This window comes from Synchiropus splendidus, chromosome 15 (assembly GCF_027744825.2).
Source record: "Synchiropus splendidus isolate RoL2022-P1 chromosome 15, RoL_Sspl_1.0, whole genome shotgun sequence".
NCBI classification, from domain to species: domain Eukaryota; kingdom Metazoa; phylum Chordata; class Actinopteri; order Syngnathiformes; family Callionymidae; genus Synchiropus; species Synchiropus splendidus.
In genome coordinates, this window is record NC_071348.1 from 8,628,172 (window position 1) to 8,647,004 (window position 18,833).

Genomic DNA, 18,833 nt, shown 5'->3' on the forward strand with positions numbered 1-18,833 from the left:
GTTTAGCTGAGTCAGCGTTCGTAGCTTTATTACTGCCAACCTTCAATTCTCCGTCCTCTGGAAGAAAACGGAGCCAGATTCCTCTCTTTATTGTGTGTTTGGTTGCCATAGCAATGTTGTTCAAAATTATTTTGTGTGTCACTGAAACACAATCTAACAGTGCGTTGTCTATTTTCCATCTGCTGAAGTGTCGAGAGCTCCAAAATTCCACTGCAAATGAGACTGCAGTGCTTGAGTTGAGCCGGTGTTTGTTGACGCTCCTTGGTTTGTTTTTGAGCTGTGGAGTGACACTTCAACTTTAAGGTGTCTGCATCTAACATACTGGCAATTTTAGAATCATATTGGCAAGATTTTTTTATTTTTATTTTGGTGGGGCGGGGTGTACACGACTCAAATTTGGGATCAGAATATCAGAAGAGGGGAAGTGAGGAAGTAAAAGTCTGCGCAGTTTTGATATTCTGACAATGAGACAAGCTATTACATCGTAATAATTAATTAAAATTCCAATAAACCTTTTATTAGACTTTCAGACCAGTGAACTGTACGTGCAAACACATGCATTGCTTGTCTTGTTCTTGCATGTGAAGGAGGCCATAAGTCCAAGTAGGATAAAGGAGGGCCAAGATATGAGGCAAATATATATGCCAAATCGCTCCAAAAATGGATGAGTGGATGTCAAGGAAAACGTCAGGTATGCATGGTAAAGCTCCAAGGAACAAAAGCCTACTTTTCTGAGGTGTTCCAAACCACCGCCTGCACCCCCAAAACCCTTGATTCTACAGTCAGTGGACGCCCAAGTGAAGTGCAAGCTTCTTCGGAAATGCCCTGCTGCAAGAGGCTTGAGCATGACACAGTGGGTGACACACATGCACACATGATGCCCGAAACACTGGTGTGTTGTCACCACCACAGGTTTACGATAAACGGCTGCAATGGTGTTGGTTCGATACAGAGGTACAGTTCAGACACAAGAAGATGAGTGACCATCTGTGGTGTGTCAGTGTATGAGGTCAGTCAATGTGATGATGTATGGGACGGTCTCAGTATAGTGGTGAGCAGCGGTAAGCTTCTTGTCCGTGTTCCATATGACTACTGACACCTGCTGTCCGACTGAGCTCATTGCAATGTATGATGTTTCTAATGCTTAAAAAATGCGGTACAATAAATGAAGGACAGTAGTATTTTGTTCTTCATGTTTGCTAAGTGAGTTGTGTATCCTGAAGAACTGAGTCTCTACAACCATGGCAAACCACAGCAAACCGTTGGCACCCTTCTCCCGCTCTGTCCGTGTGTCATGTGGCCATCATCCCCCACAAGGTCAAACCCAGGCCATCAGAAACCGATCCTTTGGCTCTGTTTTTATCGACGGGTGAAAGAACCCGAACCACCCTGGGAGCCATTGAAAGACAAAACACCACTCTTGAAACTGCTGTCAGTGATTTTTATTTCTGGAAAATAAATAAATAAATAAAGGCAATCACTACATTGGATGTAATGGTTGCACAGGCGAGGCTGTGAGCACTTGATGTTCCACAAAGGCAGTTAAAAAATGTAAATGTGTGGTTGCGCACAATCAACACCATATACTGTACAGTGTTTTTTTTTTATCCTTTTCTTTTTTTTTGCAATGATGCATGCTTTCTGCTTTTCATTATTATTTTTTTACTGAAGCATTTACATTTAAAGGCTTTTTTAAACTTTACACAGGTTTTTGCTTGAACTGCATTCACTCTAACCTAGAGTTTTACATGGACAAAGGTGTGCAAAACAGTGACAAAGTTCTTGTAAGGCCGGGGAGTGTGTGTGTGTGGAATGAAGAACAATCGGTGGCACGTGACTCATGATGACATTGGAACGGAGCAGGTTGCAGGAAAACCGACCATTTGTTACTGTAGGCGTCCAGCAGAGTGATGAAACAAACTCAGTAAAACAGTCTGATATGCAAAAATAAATGCGATAGCTGCCACTTGTTACAATCGTTAAACCTTGAAATGTTAAAAAAAACGCCTCTCTTTTCTGCGCAGCAAGTCAGTAGGCATCACAGATACAGACCTTGGGAACCATTTTTTTCTGGTCAAAACAAAAGGTAGAATTGTGAACATCTTCTGCTGTAGGTTTTAGCTGCCGCCAAACAATAGCTTAGACTGTAGTAAATGAAGGACGAAAAATAAAAATGAAAATAAAAATAAAAATAAAAATAAAAATAAAAATAAAAATAAAAATAAAAATAAAAATAAAAATAAAAATAAAAATATTTTAAGCAAAACTTGATTAATATATATTTCCAGACCACATTTTTCTTACTTATGTCCAATATTTCCAAGTTTTTTACTGTTTTAAGACACCTTCTGTTTTGGTCATTTTAACAGTCCGATGCAAGACACACAGAGAACTTTCACATGCCGTTTACATTTACCTGGAAATGCTACATTCAGGTAGAAAATGGTGCGTTCAGGGTCAGTGAGGTTTTTCTGAAATTCTTTCTGTTGCCGCTTGTGAGACCAAGACAAAGGCAGACAATGTTGATGGTAAACGGCCAAACAAACAAAAAACACTGAACAATTGAACCTCAAATGCATTTTCTGTTGGCAATTTGTGTCTTTGAATTCTGACCTTTTGACCTCAGTGTTGGCTTTAAATGGTTGTGGCATGCATCAATGGTTCTCTAGACACTGATGATTTTATGGTTTCTAAAACTATCGGCCAAAACTTGTGAATTTTTTTTTCTACAAAGCATCATGCCTTGCTTTTGTAGCAGCACTTCGTTCAACTGTTTTTATTTATTACAATTATAACAATCCTACTTCATTCGATTTCATTTCATGAAACTGAAGTAGTGCTCACATAGCCTGATGTAAACTTTACACCTCTATATTCATCTCTTTTGGCGTTCATCTAATGACTTGAATTCAAAAAACACTGGGCCATTCATTTTTTCGGATGTGATGATTCATCACATTTGCTGCCTCACAGCAAGATGGTCACGGGTTCGACATCCGTTTGAGGCAATGTGAACCTGCGTCCTCTTTGTTGTGGGGTTTCTACGTTCCCTCTGGGCTTTTGTTTAGTTTCCGCCAGGCACTCCGGTTTCATCCCGCAGTCCAAAAAAGAAAAATAGAGGTAAAATGGTGACTCTAGTACCTTGTCAGTATGTGCATGTATTTCTGTAGGAATGAGATGAGATACAGGATATTGCGGGGAACTCAAGTGCAACTTACTAAATGGAAACATAATACCATGCACCATGTGATACGTGCAGCACTAAATATTGACCTGTGAAAGTGGCTGGTTTCCATTCGTGAATTTGGGCTTCAATTGGTTTCAAAATGGTTTCGATTTCTACATGCAAATATCAGTTACATTGCCTCACAGCCTGGCAAAGTCTGCCTCTTCTCTATCAGGTTCTTGGTTGGATGAAATCAGTTACAAAAAGACAAGAGATTCCTGGTGGATTTTGGAACTCCTGGTGAAGATTTTTGCCGCTGGATTAACTTGATGGCTCATTTTTTGCAGTGCGTCCCTCCCTTTCCACTGCTTCATGTCGAATTTTGGCCCTAAAAATCCTTGTGAACATTGCTTCTAATTTTACTGTCACGCCCAGTTGTGACCACTCACTCGATTTAGTATGTTTAAAGATCGAAATAAAAGCGTCAGGAAACATGCTAGCAATGACTGATGTTCTGATGGAGTCCATAACTACAGGCCAGAATATGAACATTTGGAGTTTAGGAAAACAGTGCTGAAGTAAAAGCAGCCGAGGGGTTTTTGATAAAAAGCACCAGCTCAAAGAAATACACAGGACGGTCAACAGACAGTGACAGGGTCCGGTCCATTACATCCACAGAGCACAGTGAATACCTAATGTGGACAGTACAATGTCTACAGCACAGAGGGACTTCAGTCGGCCCCAACTCAAGCACACTGGAGAAAGGGAAACCTAAGGCACAAATGGCGTGGCTTTACTCAATGGACAGTTTCTGAAGATGACAGCTACGGGCCCATCTCAAAATGCAGCTTGTTCGTTTCAAGTGTTTCGTCGCTCTCGTGCTCTTTGGTCAGCTCTGGAATGAACCCATTCTGCGGCTTGCATATTTCAACAAACAGAGGAAAATCAGACAAGCTCGTGTTGCACTCCTTGTCTTCGTTCTCTTCCTCTCCGTCGTCCTTCTTTTTGACTTCATCCATCATCAGCACACAGTCGAACGTCGGAGTGCTGCAACCGAACGCTTCGCTGTGAGGCCGACGAGCCTCGTCCGGGATGTTCTTCTTCAGGTCCCGGTTTCGGCTGCGCTTGGCAAGTTTGGTGACGGAGCCCAGGCGGTTAAAAATGTTGTCCTCGGATGTGGTTTGGTGGTCAGAGCGCCGCTCGCAGTGCTCCGCCCCCCGCAGGCGAAGGTTGTTTAGTTTAGTATCGATGCTCTCCTGGGAGGAGGTCTTGTAGCTGTTGGTGTCCAGGCTGTTGAAGATGGCGCGCCGTTCTGGAGACAGCATGTCCAAGGAAACGGCACGTTGATCGAGGCCTAGCTGGCGTCTCTCCATGCTCCGGATGGTAGCCGCTCGCTGCAGCTTGTCATGCACTTCCACGCTCATACGCCGACGCGTCTCCCGTAACTCAGCACGCACGTTGGCTTTCCACTCGGCTGCATGGGCTTTGATTTCCCCGACCTGTGCCCAGAACCAAAGGATTAAGATTTGGAAATTCAACATTAGCTTAGCACTACTAGCATACCTCTTCCTTTGTTTTCTTCGACAACACTCGCAGCCAGTCACCGATCATGTTCAGAACTGCAGCAAAGTACGCAAGACCGCCCAAAATCCAGAACCAAACCAGAGGCCTGTACCATTTCCGATACTCAATCTTACGATCTCCCCCTGGAGACAATGCAGAACAGAAACAATAGACGACTCGGCATTCCCGCGGTCGATATAAGAGCTGTCACAACACCCACCTGCCACATAGTCTCCAATTCCAACAGTAGTCAAAGTAATGACCACAAAGTATGTGGACTCCAGTGCTGTCCAGCCTTCGATGTACTTGAATATCACCGCCGGGATGGTAACAAACAGGATGCAACCGGCCAGAATGAAGAGGAGCGTGGAGGCCACCCGGATTTTGGTCTGGCTGATCTGGTTATGTTTGTTCTGTTATAGGAATTTAAACAAACACACAAGGATGTCCCAGTCAGTTTGTCGCACATGTCTACACATCAACTGTTAACTCTTAAGTTCCCTTCATTCACTGACAGCATAACCAAATCTATGCAACAAAAGCAACCGATTTACATGAGAAATCGAGCTGTGATATTGAGTCGTTGTGCTACATTTGGGATGGCAGTGTCGTAGCATTAGAGCCTTTCAAGTTCAAAATCGAAACTCCAGTGGTTTCAGAGGGAAAATTCATCAACAAGACAAAGAGTTGAAACTGATTTTAGAGCAACAGATTTTGGCTTGGAATTTGCACTTCACTTTACGTGCACTTGGGTTTGCCAAGTCACGTACTGTACGGTGTGAATGTACACGGCAAAGGGAAGAAAATAAAGGGGAACTGCTCTCACATCCCACAGTACTGATGGACTTAATGCTAGCGGTTGTGAACGTGGCTTGGTAGGACTCATCTTATGAGTCTTGAGTCATGATCCGACCCGTCTGAAATTATGTCCGCCTCCTTTCGATTACAAGCCTGCATTATAACGGATCCTCCAGAAACATCCCAAAGATCTGCACCCTGCTTTCAGACTCAGATCATGTTATATGCAAGAGAGGTATTAATAATAGATCACTTTGTTGAGTCATGTCTCTTTAGCTCATGCTGCGACAGCATCTGTTAAGTGTGTACTGGTGAAAGAAAGTCTAGCCTTAAATACTTCACTTGCTCTTCGCTAACTTTTATGCTATCAGCTAGCAAACATCAAAGGCAGTCAAGTGTCCCTCCACCCAACATGACACAACAAATAAATCAAAAATCTAATGATACAAGATAAATAATATATAAATAATTTACAATAGAAATGAAAACAAGAGAGAAGCACGCTCAACTCACCCGAAACATCTTCTCCACTTTGGCAATACTTTTGACAAAAATGGTTCCGAGTTGGTCTCCGACACCAGCAAGAAGGAATCCAAACAGTGGAATTCCAAATATTGCATAGAGTATGCAGAAAATCTTCCCCCCTTCAGTGCTTGGAGCGATGTTCCCATACCCTAAAGAGAAAATATGTTTGAATATTTCGCACCGTTAATATTAATTTACGGCAATTTTCCAAACCATTTTTCAAATTAAGATGCAAAGTGCGTCCGCAGCATTGTACCCTATGAAACAACGCTTATAATGAGGAGCATTTTACTTGGTTCGTGAGGCAGAAAACACTTTCTGCCAAGGCCTTTAATGTGTTTTTTTCCGCTTGTTTTATCAGCTACCTCAAGTGTTTTTTATGTCTCTAGCATTTCCTTTGTCATTCCTGTAGAACCACTGCCCCAAAATCACAAGGTCACCTATTGTTGTGATGACAGTTCCGGCGAAGAAGAAGGCACTTCCCAGATCCCAGTGGCTGGAGTTATACGAGGTGTCCCCGCTAGGATTCACGCCGGCGTTAACAGCGTCCACTGAGTGCTGAAGAGAGAAACAGGAGTGAGAAAACTTCCCTCTTTCTGCTGGCAAAGATGCTCATTTGACTGCTTGTTGCTGTCATGCTGCTCACGCGTGGGAGTGTTAGCATGTTAGCATGGTGAGCTTTCTGATGGGTGTCTGGCAGCGGAGTGGCGGTTATGTCACATGTTTTTAATCGGAGTTCATGATGGCAGCAGAAATTTCAATGAGTCAGTTGAACCACATGCCCCTCGGCAGGTGTCGCTGGTTAAAACAAGTAATTACTTTACTCCCCCGCAATATCAAAGGAATACATCATCCAAAACCCAAACTTTATAGGAGGCCAACCTAACTCTAACAGGAAGTGTCTCTCTAGCACATATCAGTCACAGATCAGGGGAAGTGAATGTAGAGGTTGGAGAACATGAATTACTAATGTTTCCTTCATGAAAAATAAACCCAGATTTGCAAAAGGCAGACTGTGTAAACAATTTATTTTGAAACCAAAACTACAGTTTGAAATATTCAGAACATCATGAGCGCCAAAAAGGGAAAATCCACGTCAAGAGAAGCAACTCATGGCAGAATCATTCATGGTCATGACTTCATTTATATTAGCGGAGACACTAGAGCAAGATAACAAATTCCTCAGGCGTTTCTGATCCATCACCTTCTTCATCTTGTGACATAGGTTTGTGTGTCGTGTGACTTCCCATTGAGAGAGAGTTAATCAGAGGGACGCGGGTGATAGCAGGGAAAGACTTCTCTGCGAGTGTCCGTCCTGCCAGATGGAGGCTCAGCGCAGACAGGACCACCTGATGGCTCGACTGGCAGGCTGAAGGGCAAGGCAAAGGCCAAAGGACAACTGGTCTTTGACAAACTTTGCCATTTGGGTTGCAGGAGCTGCAGCCGAAGCAAAGAAACATAGACTTTCCTCTCCACAGAAACTTCTTCCAGCTATTGAGTGGCAATACTGAGCAGTGTGCAAGTCAACTGAGAGCATAGTCTGTCTAACGTATCTTGGGTCAGCCCTGGGGACTCCTCCCCAGCCTCCCCAACATCTCACTTTTGGGGTGTCCCAAACAGACTGCGATATTGCATATCTTTGTTTTGCATTTTCTCAAAATGAAAGAAGAAAACAAAGTTGTTTATACCTTAAATAAGTTATTACGTGTATAATACATGATTCAGTTCCAACACTTTTCAGAATTCAGAAGTTCAAAACATAAAATGTATCAATCTTAAACTCATTGCAACTTAAAAAATACTTGATAGCTTCACGACCAGTCAGATTTTATAAAATAAAAAAAAAGAGTATATTACACTAGCTGACATAAATAATACAGGAAATTATAAACCAATAACTCCTTCAAGATGCTCATGCTGTTAGCACTAAATTCTAATTAGCTGCAAACATCTCACTTAGCGTCTCACACACTTTGTATTTTACCACCAAAATAAAACTGACAGCACACAGTCTATCATCCCGGTAATATGTTTCATGACAGCGAGTGTCGTAAAACGACATGTCAACAGATGTGCGACTCAAAATTGACTTATCGATTCGCCACAAGTCACACAACAGCTTTTAACAGACCCAGATTCCTAACATGACTGATAGAAGTCTGTGATGGACATACGACTGACCTGGGCTTAACAAGGATCCCTGTCGATCCATGAAAAACGGGAGAAGCCCTCTAAACTAGAGCTGAGGAAACGCTGTGGATTCATTTTCAAACAAATCATAAACTGTAGGAAGTAAATCTTCCGGACAAATTGAATGTCAGAGTCTTTATGCACGACACGTCTGCACTCTGAAATGTCACACAAACACTGTTTCCCATTTCAAAAACTTGAAAGGCAGTTTTCATCTTGTTCAAAAATGGGTTTTTCACCATTGCTGTCGTTACTCTTTATAGCCTTTTCCCCCTCAGCACTCTGAGCACACGGTCTTGAAAGTGTTTTCCCATTTAAAAGCACCGCTTTTGTGCTGAACACTCCTCCGAGGGTAATATGGATACGTAAAGGGAAAAACTAAAATTAAAGAAACAATTGAGTCAGGAAACACTTGGCTTTTCATCCACCCAATCCTTAACCTTGTTTATCCCTTCTTCCACCAAAGCTTCACTGATGCTTTCTGTCTCTTCAGAGAAGGATTTCTGGAAAAAACAACGTTGGGCTGAGACACACCTAATACTTTGTTCAGATCAAGCACTAGGACATAAACAACTAGTCCCCGAGCTGATCGCTGCCTTTAGCCTAGGAGCACAGCATTTCCCAAATAAGTGAACGGAATGTCATGCATTTATTAGGGACACCACTTTTTCAAGCCTTGAGTGCCAGTTGACACCCATTTGATCCTGATGCCGGATGTCTAAAAATACCACATTCACCATGCAACAATATTCGGCCCCTTTGGGAGAAGAAATAAACCGGCTGATGAGAAATATGACGGGGTCTTTATTAAATATTCAAGACAGCAGCTTAAGTGACATTTTGGTAAACTCTGCCGAAATGTCCTCCAAGTGTTAGTAGGCAAGGGATGGGTACGATGAGAAATGTTGATGTTGAAATGAAGATGGTCCATTGTCTTTGTCATATTTTGTGATACCACATGGAGTACTGGGTTTCCCATAGAAAGTCCCTTAGTCGCGGAGGGAGGGGGATGGGGTGAGACACACGAGAGAGTGTGTCTTCGTATTCCGAGATTTTCGTAGCTACATGCCAGCTAACGGAAGCGGTGCTACCCTCATGTGGCGGTATAATTTCTGGAGTACTGGGATATATATATATATATATATATATTTTTTTTTTTTTTTTTTCCTGATTTACGATGAAGTCCGTATCCGACCAGACTCCAATCCAGAATATATTGGATCAGACCACGCCCACAATATTACTGTATGTACTGAAAATTATTTCTAGAAAGGGACACGTTGGTAGCGGTGCTTATGAGGCTTCATGAAACAGTGTCCTCATTTTCAGGGCTCCTCAGCAGGGGGTGGACTTGGTCTAAAAACGATGTGAGGAGTCATTGCAATGGATGTTCAAATCCACGGATTTTAGAGCTGATAGCGCCATCTACTGGACTTGAAGCTGTTTCATGAAGCCTCATCAGCCCGTCACAAGTTGGTAGAACATGTTTGTGCCTTGGTACAGTTGCTGTTTGATGAAGAACTTCAGTAACTTATAGTAACTTCTGCTCTTATTTTGCATGCAGAATGCCTTAAAATAGTCACCTCGCTGCATGAATTATTAATGTCCCTGAGTCGTGTTATCATTTTCAAGGCCCACAGTAAAGTCGCAGGTTATTATCTAAAGCTATTTGTTCTCTGAATATCCTGCTGAAAGAGGAGTTCTGGCTCACTCAAGCTGATGTAACCAAAAGAAGCCTTTTTATATTTGCACCCACACAGAGTACATTGATTCCTCACCTAGCTTTATGATGCTCCACACATCCAAAGTGGGTAAGAATGCTTTTGGTTACACAAGCTTTCTGTAGATTATTCAATGGTGCAATGTGAGAAGATAATCTTTTGTAGACTACTGAAGGCAAAAGTACTTCAGATAATTGTTTTAAACATGGCTCAAGTTTTGGCTGATATAGAATTGATACCTGAAACACTTTTTCTAAAGGAAGTCAGAGGACATTTCATGCTTTCCATCCAGCAAATATGCAGGCTTTTCAGCCAGTTTAACACTGTGTTTGCACCATCAGCAGAGTCATAGTGATGAAGAGTAGCAGGGCCCAGGAGGACACGCTGAAAGAATGAATCATCAGCCTCATCATTGTTTGTGCTCTCACTAGGGAATACTGAAGAGAAACCACTACTTGTTTTCGATCCAAGCATTTTTTAATAGCTCGAAAAACTTTTTTTTTTCTCTGAATTATGCAGGATGACTGACTAATCATGGAAGTGTTTTAACAACTGTGGGACTACTGTTGTACTGTTGAGAGTTTTCTACTTTACTTGTTGTTTACTTGAGTCACTCTTAAAAGTCAAATTCCAAACATTTTCAACACTCAGTAGGTCGTACAGTGAGGTGTCATTGAAATGGTGTATCAAAAACTTTGGAGCAGGGAGTGCCACCTACTGGGCCCTGAAAATAAAAAAAATGTTTCATGAAGCCTCATGAGTCCTCCACTAGCCTGAGCTAGGAGAATGATCCAGCTCGCGCTCAAAGTGCTTCCCCAACACCTTAAAAGGGAGCAGTATTTTTACAGCTAACACATAACTCTCATAAATATATAGGAAGACACAACTATTTTCTGCGATGTATTGCTAAGGCTTATTCATAAAGTCATTTAAGATCGTGAAAATTATGGTGATATTTAAGCGCATTCTTTTATTCATTGGTTATAATGACCGAGTTTATAATATTATTCTTCACTTTGAGCTCGTACAATGAGCCAATACAAAGCGTCTCATAATCATTATTATTTCTCGCACTAAATTCTGAGGCTCATCGAAGGGTGACATCTCCCCGATCATAAATGTTTTTTTTTTTTTGCTACCACCGATCTGGAAATAAAGGCATCTTGCGTTCAGTCTAGCTTAGTTTGTCACCTGCCATTTTTATTTTCCTTCAAACATCCAGTCACGATGTTTGCCAAACCACCCAGCACATATTGTGTCCATAAAGGTCGGCAGCAATCCTTCCACAGGTATCCACAATTGTTCCAGCATCTTTGTTTCTGTGAAAGCCATTAAATTCCACTCACGGAGCTCTGTGCTGCACGTCATTTAACTGCAGGGGCATGTGATGAAGCGGAGCAGCAGGTCCCAGAATGATCATGTGAATTCAGCCAGCCTGATCAGCAGCCCTGTTTCCCTGCAATCTCCCACCCCCGTATCACAGGTCTATTCCAGAAAGGCATTTGATCGGATGTCTGATATGGCCTCAGTTTAAGTTGATTTCCCTACTATCCCTAAACAAGATTAATGACTGCCTCCACCTTCGCATTGCCAGAGAAGGCGTGCAATTACAGCACTTACTTGGAACTGTAGCAGTTGTGAAGGCTGTTAGCGCGTGGTGAGAGTGGCTTTACCAGGCGGCTCTTGGTTTCTGTGTCTCAGATGTATGCTGTTGCGCGTCATGTGTACGACTGGCATTCATCCACAGCAGCTTTCCAGGCCTGACTGCAACTGACACGCCGTGCATTAGCCATCCATTATCATACAGGGTTTCACTGCTGCCGAGGTCAATAACACTCAGGGCCAAACAAGTGAGTGTTACTACAGGTAGACTTGGCAGTGAAAAACCCCGGCGCTTGAGTCCAAGAGTGTGGAATGTAATTCACATTTGGTTGGATTAATGAGAACTGGATTGGATTTTGTGCAATCGCTCACACCTCAAATTGCAAAACCAGCAAGGTTGAGGGATCAAATGCAGCTTATTATGCAAGAATGAAACGGCATTGTCGAAGAAGCCTCATAAAAGCTTCAGGTTTTCTGCTCCAATTGTCTACACAACTACACATTAAAAAAATATTACTACAAAAGCACTCAGTGATGTTGCGATGGCTCAGTCCTAGAGCTGCACAATTCTGGCCAAAATGTTAATCATAATTGTTTTTAATTATATCATTTTTCATAACATTTATTTTTATGTATTTATTTATTACATATGACCACATTACAGAGTGCAATCACCCCCCCATGCATGTTGCGCTAGCATGACCATTTAGCCTGTGCAATCGCGAGTATGAACGTGGCTATCCGTGCAGCAGGATTAGTAGAGGTAGGTTTGGGAATCTCATGTGCCAAGGTTTGGATTTGTATCTCCCAACTGCTGCCACGAGGAGCAGCCACACTGTCTTCAGAGAGGGGGCGGGTCAAGCATCCATGACTGACAGGTCTCAGTCAGACGTTGCAATGCTGTTCCATTTTATCGTGAGGACATTGAGGGCAGGTTTGAAGTAAACTGGGAAATTCCCAGCTCCGCCCCTCAGTGACATCACTGAGGACATCACTCCACCTCCCAGATGGAAGTTGGGAGAATACTCACCACCTTGATTTCACAATTCAAGATTGCTTCCCCAAACGTAAACAGGATGTAGAAATCTAGAATATATGAATTCTCAGCTCGGACTTCCTTTGAATGCCGATATCACCGAGGAAGTTTGAGCAAAACTTGGAGCCAACTTTTCAGATGATTTCTGCAGTCACTGGCTCAAAAATATATAGTATTGTCTTGGAAAATGTGAGTGAAATGTCGAATGAGTGAAATATAATCTGCTGATATTCTGTGGCAGCAGACATGAACGTGAGCTTTCCTCTACAGCAGGCATCCTGCTATGACAGCATTGGGACGCGCTTCATTCAGGATAAACAGTCGCAGAGTTGTGAATGAAAATACGATGCGACAGCAAAATGCTAAGCTTGTGCAGGAAAAAGAGTTCAGGGGAGGGACAGACAAATCAGATCAGCCAAGTTACGAAATGGACGAAAAAGGCCACACATATATGCTTTATAACTACGCTGTTTTCTACGCTAATCCTGATATGCTCAGGAAATTCCGGTGTGGAAGAGAGGATCATTTGGAAGACAGCTCTCACATGAGCATGAACATGAAGCCAATGAACACACAAGCTGGTGATGTGGGGGAAAAAAAACATCACACTGCTGGAGGCATTTCCATCTGGCAAGATGGAAGATCAATAGGATGTTTCACAGCTCCTTTGACTAGATGCTGTGAGACCATGACTCACCCACCGTCCGCCTTGTTTTTCTATAGTAAAAATATTTCTGGAAAGATTGTGACGTGACACGTGGGTGAGGCTTGAATGAAAACCTACAACCGTTTTGTCCGCCTGCAGCTTTTCTCTTCGGTCGGTAGGAAAATAGTCGGTCATTAAAACAGTGTTTTGGCTGGTCAAAGGGTTATGCTCTCCATAAAAGGTTTGCATCTCAAGATATGACGTCACTATTGAGCTCCTATGAGAGATGAAAGCCGAGGGAACACTGGCCAAACAAACGCTTGCTGTTAGCAAACTAGACGTCAGATTGGAGAAGAAGAGAGATGCAGCTACACTACACCGATGGGACACTTTGCTATGCCTTACGGTTGAGACAGGACAGGGAGTCGATTTGTGCACAGGAGTAGATTCAGACAAGTGGCTTTTCTTATACTGAGAGTAGGACAAAGAGTTATAGCTCAAAACACTTTTTGATTGAATGCGCCATTTGAGGCAAATGTGTCAGCTGAAAAATCCTTTGGCGAACCCCGACTTTCACTACTTTGAAACTCGAAAAGTCAACTTCCATGTCAATATTTTGGTTTTTGAATGACGCCTCAATGTGAAGGTACAGCGGCAGGATGAGGCCTCATAGTCAGGTGAACTCTGGCATTTCACCTTGTTTATAAGTGGAATTGGCTCCCCATTTTTCAAGGGTTGTGCTGCCATGGTAACACTAGCACCCAAAGACTGAAAAGCACTGTGGGCACACGCATTATGATATATGTCATGAGTGGCATATCATCCAGCAAAAAAGCCCACAAAAACATCAATCAGATATATCAGTTTTGCTTTCACGTCCCTTCAGTGCATGTTATGGCGACCATACAGACGGAATCGTAAAATTTGTAATGTGGCAGGCACATTAATATGAATAATTTGGCAGCTTATTTTCCGCAAATGATTGAATAAAAGACTTGCAAGTTTGCAAAATTAACCACATAAATCCGTGACTTGTTATTGTCCAAAACATAAGCATGTTTGATGATGGATTTACACCTGAATGTTGACACTCAAGGCCCATTTATGCTGCCTTTGCATACTAAATTGTTCCCATTCATTTCAAACTATGTTGCTGTCACTGATCACATACGTCCAGGCATTCTATGCGATGGTATTGCTGTTCACCAATATGTCCACCAGGGGGAGCAGCCCAGAGTCAAACGTTTATGACAACAACAAACTCCAAAGCAAACATGGTGACTGTGGAGGAAGTGCTAGAAGTGTTGTAGGAGGCGGTGATCGGTAAGGCTGTTAGATACATCACGACTGGAGGATGAGAAATTGTTATCTCTTCTTCGTGTCTCATTAGAGCTACGTATCGGATAGTAACAGCAACAGAGGTACTGCTCCGTTTGGTCCATAGCCGAACAATTTTTGGAAACAGAAATACTACAAAATGAACACAGAGCACGGACAGAAAGCTCCATCTGTATCCGGATCTGTATGTAATGTTGAGTATTAATGGGCCGTCACATTCTCTCTGTCACCTAAAGCTTTGTATATTTCATTCAGGGATGCCATATAGGGAAATATACTGACAGTTTTTGAGGTGACTAACACCAAAGAGTGACCCTACTCCGGTTTACAGAAGAAAAATGGAAGCACTGAAGGATATGATTTTACTTAGATTACTATTCCCTCGATTATCGCAGGGAAGGTTTGGGGATAATCTGCACTTTTTACATCCATTTTAAGCCTTTAAAAACCCTGTGATGAAACTTTCCCGGAGGTACCACTGGGACATGGTAACTGGGGTGTGGAAGCCAATATAAGTAGCTGTTAAGAATACTATTAGCACTCTGTCTTGAAGTTTAATGAGACACTTATAAACACTAAGATTCCATTTTAGTCTTCTTCCAAGAGTCAATTACCTCTGTTACGTAATGGATCTATATCGGGATCAACAGTTTGTTATCGCCCTTGACAGATACAAACTTGTGTTACCAGACAGTCTGGAGTGGTTTGGGTCCAGTTCCAGGGTGTCTGGGGTTTAAATAGTGTCAGATCGATACGCAGCTCAGCTTTCTGTGGACCTGAGTCGCCACAAGGGACCATGAGAACGACTGCGCATCGACCGGCCTTACCTTGATGATGGCCTCCAGCTCGTCCGGAGACACGCAGGGGTGTTTCTGCAGGAAGGCGGCCTTCTCCGCCGTGATCGTGATCTTCTGGTTGTTTTCAAAGGGCTGCTCGAGCGCTCGGAACACGAGGCCCCCCGCCACCAAGTAGGCCACCACCACCACGAAAACAGCCATCACCGTCTTCAGCTTCATCATGGTGAAGGGGGCCGACCCGTCCGCCACCGCCTCCATGCTGGCGACCATGCTGGCGGGGCGGGAGGTCACGGACAGACGGGGAAGCGAGCAGCCCATCGGGTTCTGCATGGTGGCCACGCTGGCATGCACCAGGCTGGACTGAAGCATTCCGGGCTGCATCTTCTTCGGGGGAATCAGGTTGGTTTGAACAGCCACTGAAACAGAAAGGATTTGGTTTTTCTAGTTGGCATCTAGCCACAACATGATAGACCTTAAAGACACACAGTCGAGGGCAGTAAACTGACGTGGAAAAATATGTTTACAGAGCCTTTAAACTACCAACAGCTCGACTAGACAACACTCACAGACAGCTCTTCTTCACGGCTCGCTTTTAATAGCACACTGGGACCGACATAAAAGTTGTGTTTTATCTCCATCTCCCTGGATTCATATTCGCCCAGACAGAAGGGAGGGACGTCTGCATCTTTCAGGAGCACGGACCTCCAGGGCAGCACAGTCATTCAGACTAATGTCTTTAACTCACAGCTATCAAGGCGACATTAGAGATGAGCTCAGCCGTCTCATTATATCAACAACTGCAGAGTGAACTTTCAGTCGCTTTTCCTTCCTTACATTTGTAGCGACTTCAGACACTGGGACTCACTCACATAGGTGATGTATGGTGCCGCACAACAGCCACTCTTGAAATTCGGCAACTTCCTCCATTATTGTGGATAAGTAACTGGCGTATATGTAAAATACATACACAAACACACTGCAGGGGGGCGTCGAGTGATTGGAAGATTTTCAAAACGTTTTCAATATTTTAAGTCCACAAATTCAAGTTCCGAAATGTCCTTATTGGAACGTTTAACAAGAATAAAGGTCATCTAATCTAACAAAGAGTTAAAACATACCTGAATAGGGGGTGATCACAGGGGTGTCACATTGGCGGTGTGAAAAGACGCAACAGGTTGCCGGAATAAAAGGACTGGTTTCCTGCAGTATTTAAGACACTCATCCTGCTCTGAACTCTACAGGTGTGACCCTCAGAGACTGGTCCAGAAATCATGGAGGTTGTCCAGGTCATAACATGCACATTAGATTCTTCACCTGGAGAAGCACTGCCTTTTATCTGGTTACATTTCTGCGTCTTAAGCTGGCCTCACTTTGTCATACTATTATTGCTCATGAAGAAGATGGTTTTGCAACCAAGGGCAGAGTAAAACCAAACCATTCCGACGTGTATTAAACTCACTCCAACTTTTATGAGCTTTTAATAACCATAAATAGCTCAAGTTAAATTCATGCCAAGTTGTCCGCAATGTGCAGAGTTCAGATTAGACGCCAAGTGTGGCGGGCGCTTCAACAAACCCACAGAGGTTGCTCTCTCTTTCTCCAGCTCTAACGCAACAAATGTCAGCGAGAATCGTGACAGCTTTGCAGCGTCTCTATGACAATGTCAACACGCCAATGAAATCCCTTGATTTATATAAGCCCCCACGTGCAGGGCTGATCATTTTTCAGGGTACATTTGGGAGGAGGTCATTCAAGTGAGTGAAGCGTCACGGCTCACGGCGCCGCTGCTGGGAGTGAACGTGACACTCATGCGGGATTTGATGTGTCCACCCGTGGATGAGGTAATGTTTGGACCCAGAGGTCCACACCACCACTGCATCACACCACAGCTTTTGTTTACTCCTGTGATGTCACGTCCTCTTCCAATGCAGTAATTTGGAATTGTTTCTCAGTGGTGGAGTAAACTTGCAGCACTGCTGCTGCATTTTCACCAGGAAGTCCATTTGTGTTCACCATTAATGTTTCATTGGCAGATCTGCAGAGGCTGCACGGTGGAAAGCACCGGAGCTGACGCTGATGGAACCTTTTAAAGCCGAATAAAGGGCCAGCAGCACTGGATGCTGCATGCCGTTCAGAAGCAGAACCTCAGATGAACTTTTACAAGAACACAGACTCTGAGATATATCAGATGGGGGAAATCAAACCTGGAGCGGGGTTCACGTTCCCTGGTTTTCGTGGATTCTCTGTGGGAAATTTCATCTTGGGTCTCCTGGTTTCCGCTGCTCTTGATGGTGATGGAGGGGCGATGATGTCCGCGCAGCTCGTCTCAGGTGTTGTTTTTCCACTTAAACCGGGAGAGGATGTTGAACGGCAGGGTGTAAAAGCACATCATCAACGGTGCCTCGCTCTGCGGTCGCGGGTTCAGACGGCGCGTGGATGCGGCAGCTCTCTCTTCGCGGGGCTCCGGGGCGCAAACCCTCCGCATCACCGCCCGTGGTCGCTCGTGCCGCAGCGGGAGACGGTGCTCCACTCGCCCATGGAAAAGCCTCACATCTTGCTGGATGTCAATCGCGATCGGGTGTCGGCGTCACGACTCCCAACTGCGCGAGTTACCGCCAGTGCTGTGTTGAGGTGGAGTCTCCACGCAGAGGCGCACCGGCGTGCCAGCGGCTGCGTACTGCAAGACCATACGTCAGTTCGAGAAACGAACGGAGGAAGGAGGGGCTCGGAAGAATCCAGCCTTTTAAGATTACGTAAACCTAACTTCAACTTCCAGGAACTACTAAACCCACGAGACACGTTGTGAATGTCTTCATACTGTTTTCAAGAAAGTCTCCTTTTTGGACCCCGCGTGCCAACACGCCTCCCAGCTTCTAATGCGAATTATACTCAGTGGAAGTCAATATAAATAAATACTATTTGTTATAATGCAATGGCACCTGTCGCGGTTCAATTCACCCCCCGATTGGTGGCTTGTCCCCGCCCTCTCTCGCGGGATGCCACAGGGATCTAGCCTCAACCCAATCCTCTTCTCACTTTACATGCTACCTCAGGACTGGAACCAGAGGTTTGAAAAATAGATGAGAACTGCTTAAAAGAATTGAGCATCTTTTAGTTACATCAAAAGTATGGAATAAGAGGGTGGGGTGACTATTTCAACTTCCCATAAAAATTCTGTTCGCACACTTCAGAGGATCTAATGATGCCAGATTTGTTGCATTTAAGTATTTGTTTTACTTACTTTTAGTACATTGTTTTGGGTATTTTGATAATGAGATTTTGTTAGAATCAAAATAAAAATATGATTAACAGTTAAGTTAAGTTTTATTTCCATAATAATCGTTGAGGAGTCTGAATGTAAGTAACCAGCAAATTACATTTCAGTTGAATCCACATCATATCGGCAACTTTTCAACTATTTCCAATGTCTGCTCATTTCATTCGAAGTCAG

General features: G+C 43.5%; 1 protein-coding gene across 1 annotated transcript; it reads right to left on the minus strand.

Annotated features, from left to right (window-relative positions):
• Positions 1-1,437: 1,437 nt before the first annotated feature.
• On the minus strand, positions 1,438-18,026 carry kcnk10a (potassium channel, subfamily K, member 10a). The gene is made up of 7 exons (XM_053843869.1): positions 17,587-18,026; positions 15,413-15,798; positions 6,493-6,610; positions 6,041-6,201; positions 4,950-5,142; positions 4,730-4,872; positions 1,438-4,665 (listed from the first exon to the last, which is right to left on the minus strand). Exons 1-7 carry the CDS (start codon positions 17,639-17,641, stop codon positions 3,991-3,993), a joined length of 1,731 nt encoding a protein of 576 aa, XP_053699844.1. The 5' UTR covers positions 17,642-18,026; the 3' UTR covers positions 1,438-3,990.
• Between the last annotated feature and the right edge of the window lie 807 nt (positions 18,027-18,833).

Excerpts from the sequence above, each read along its gene's own strand:
- kcnk10a (XM_053843869.1), bottom strand. The coding sequence starts at position 17,641 with ATGAAATTTCCCACAGAGAATCCACGAAAACCAGGGAACGTGAACCCC. Across the intron at positions 5,143-6,040 it reads AAGTGGAGAAGATGTTTCGG|AACAAACATAACCAGATCAG; the intron begins GTGAGTTGAGCG and ends TTCCTATAACAG. Across the intron at positions 4,873-4,949 it reads AATTGGAGACTATGTGGCAG|GGGGAGATCGTAAGATTGAG; the intron begins GTGGGTGTTGTG and ends CATTGTCTCCAG.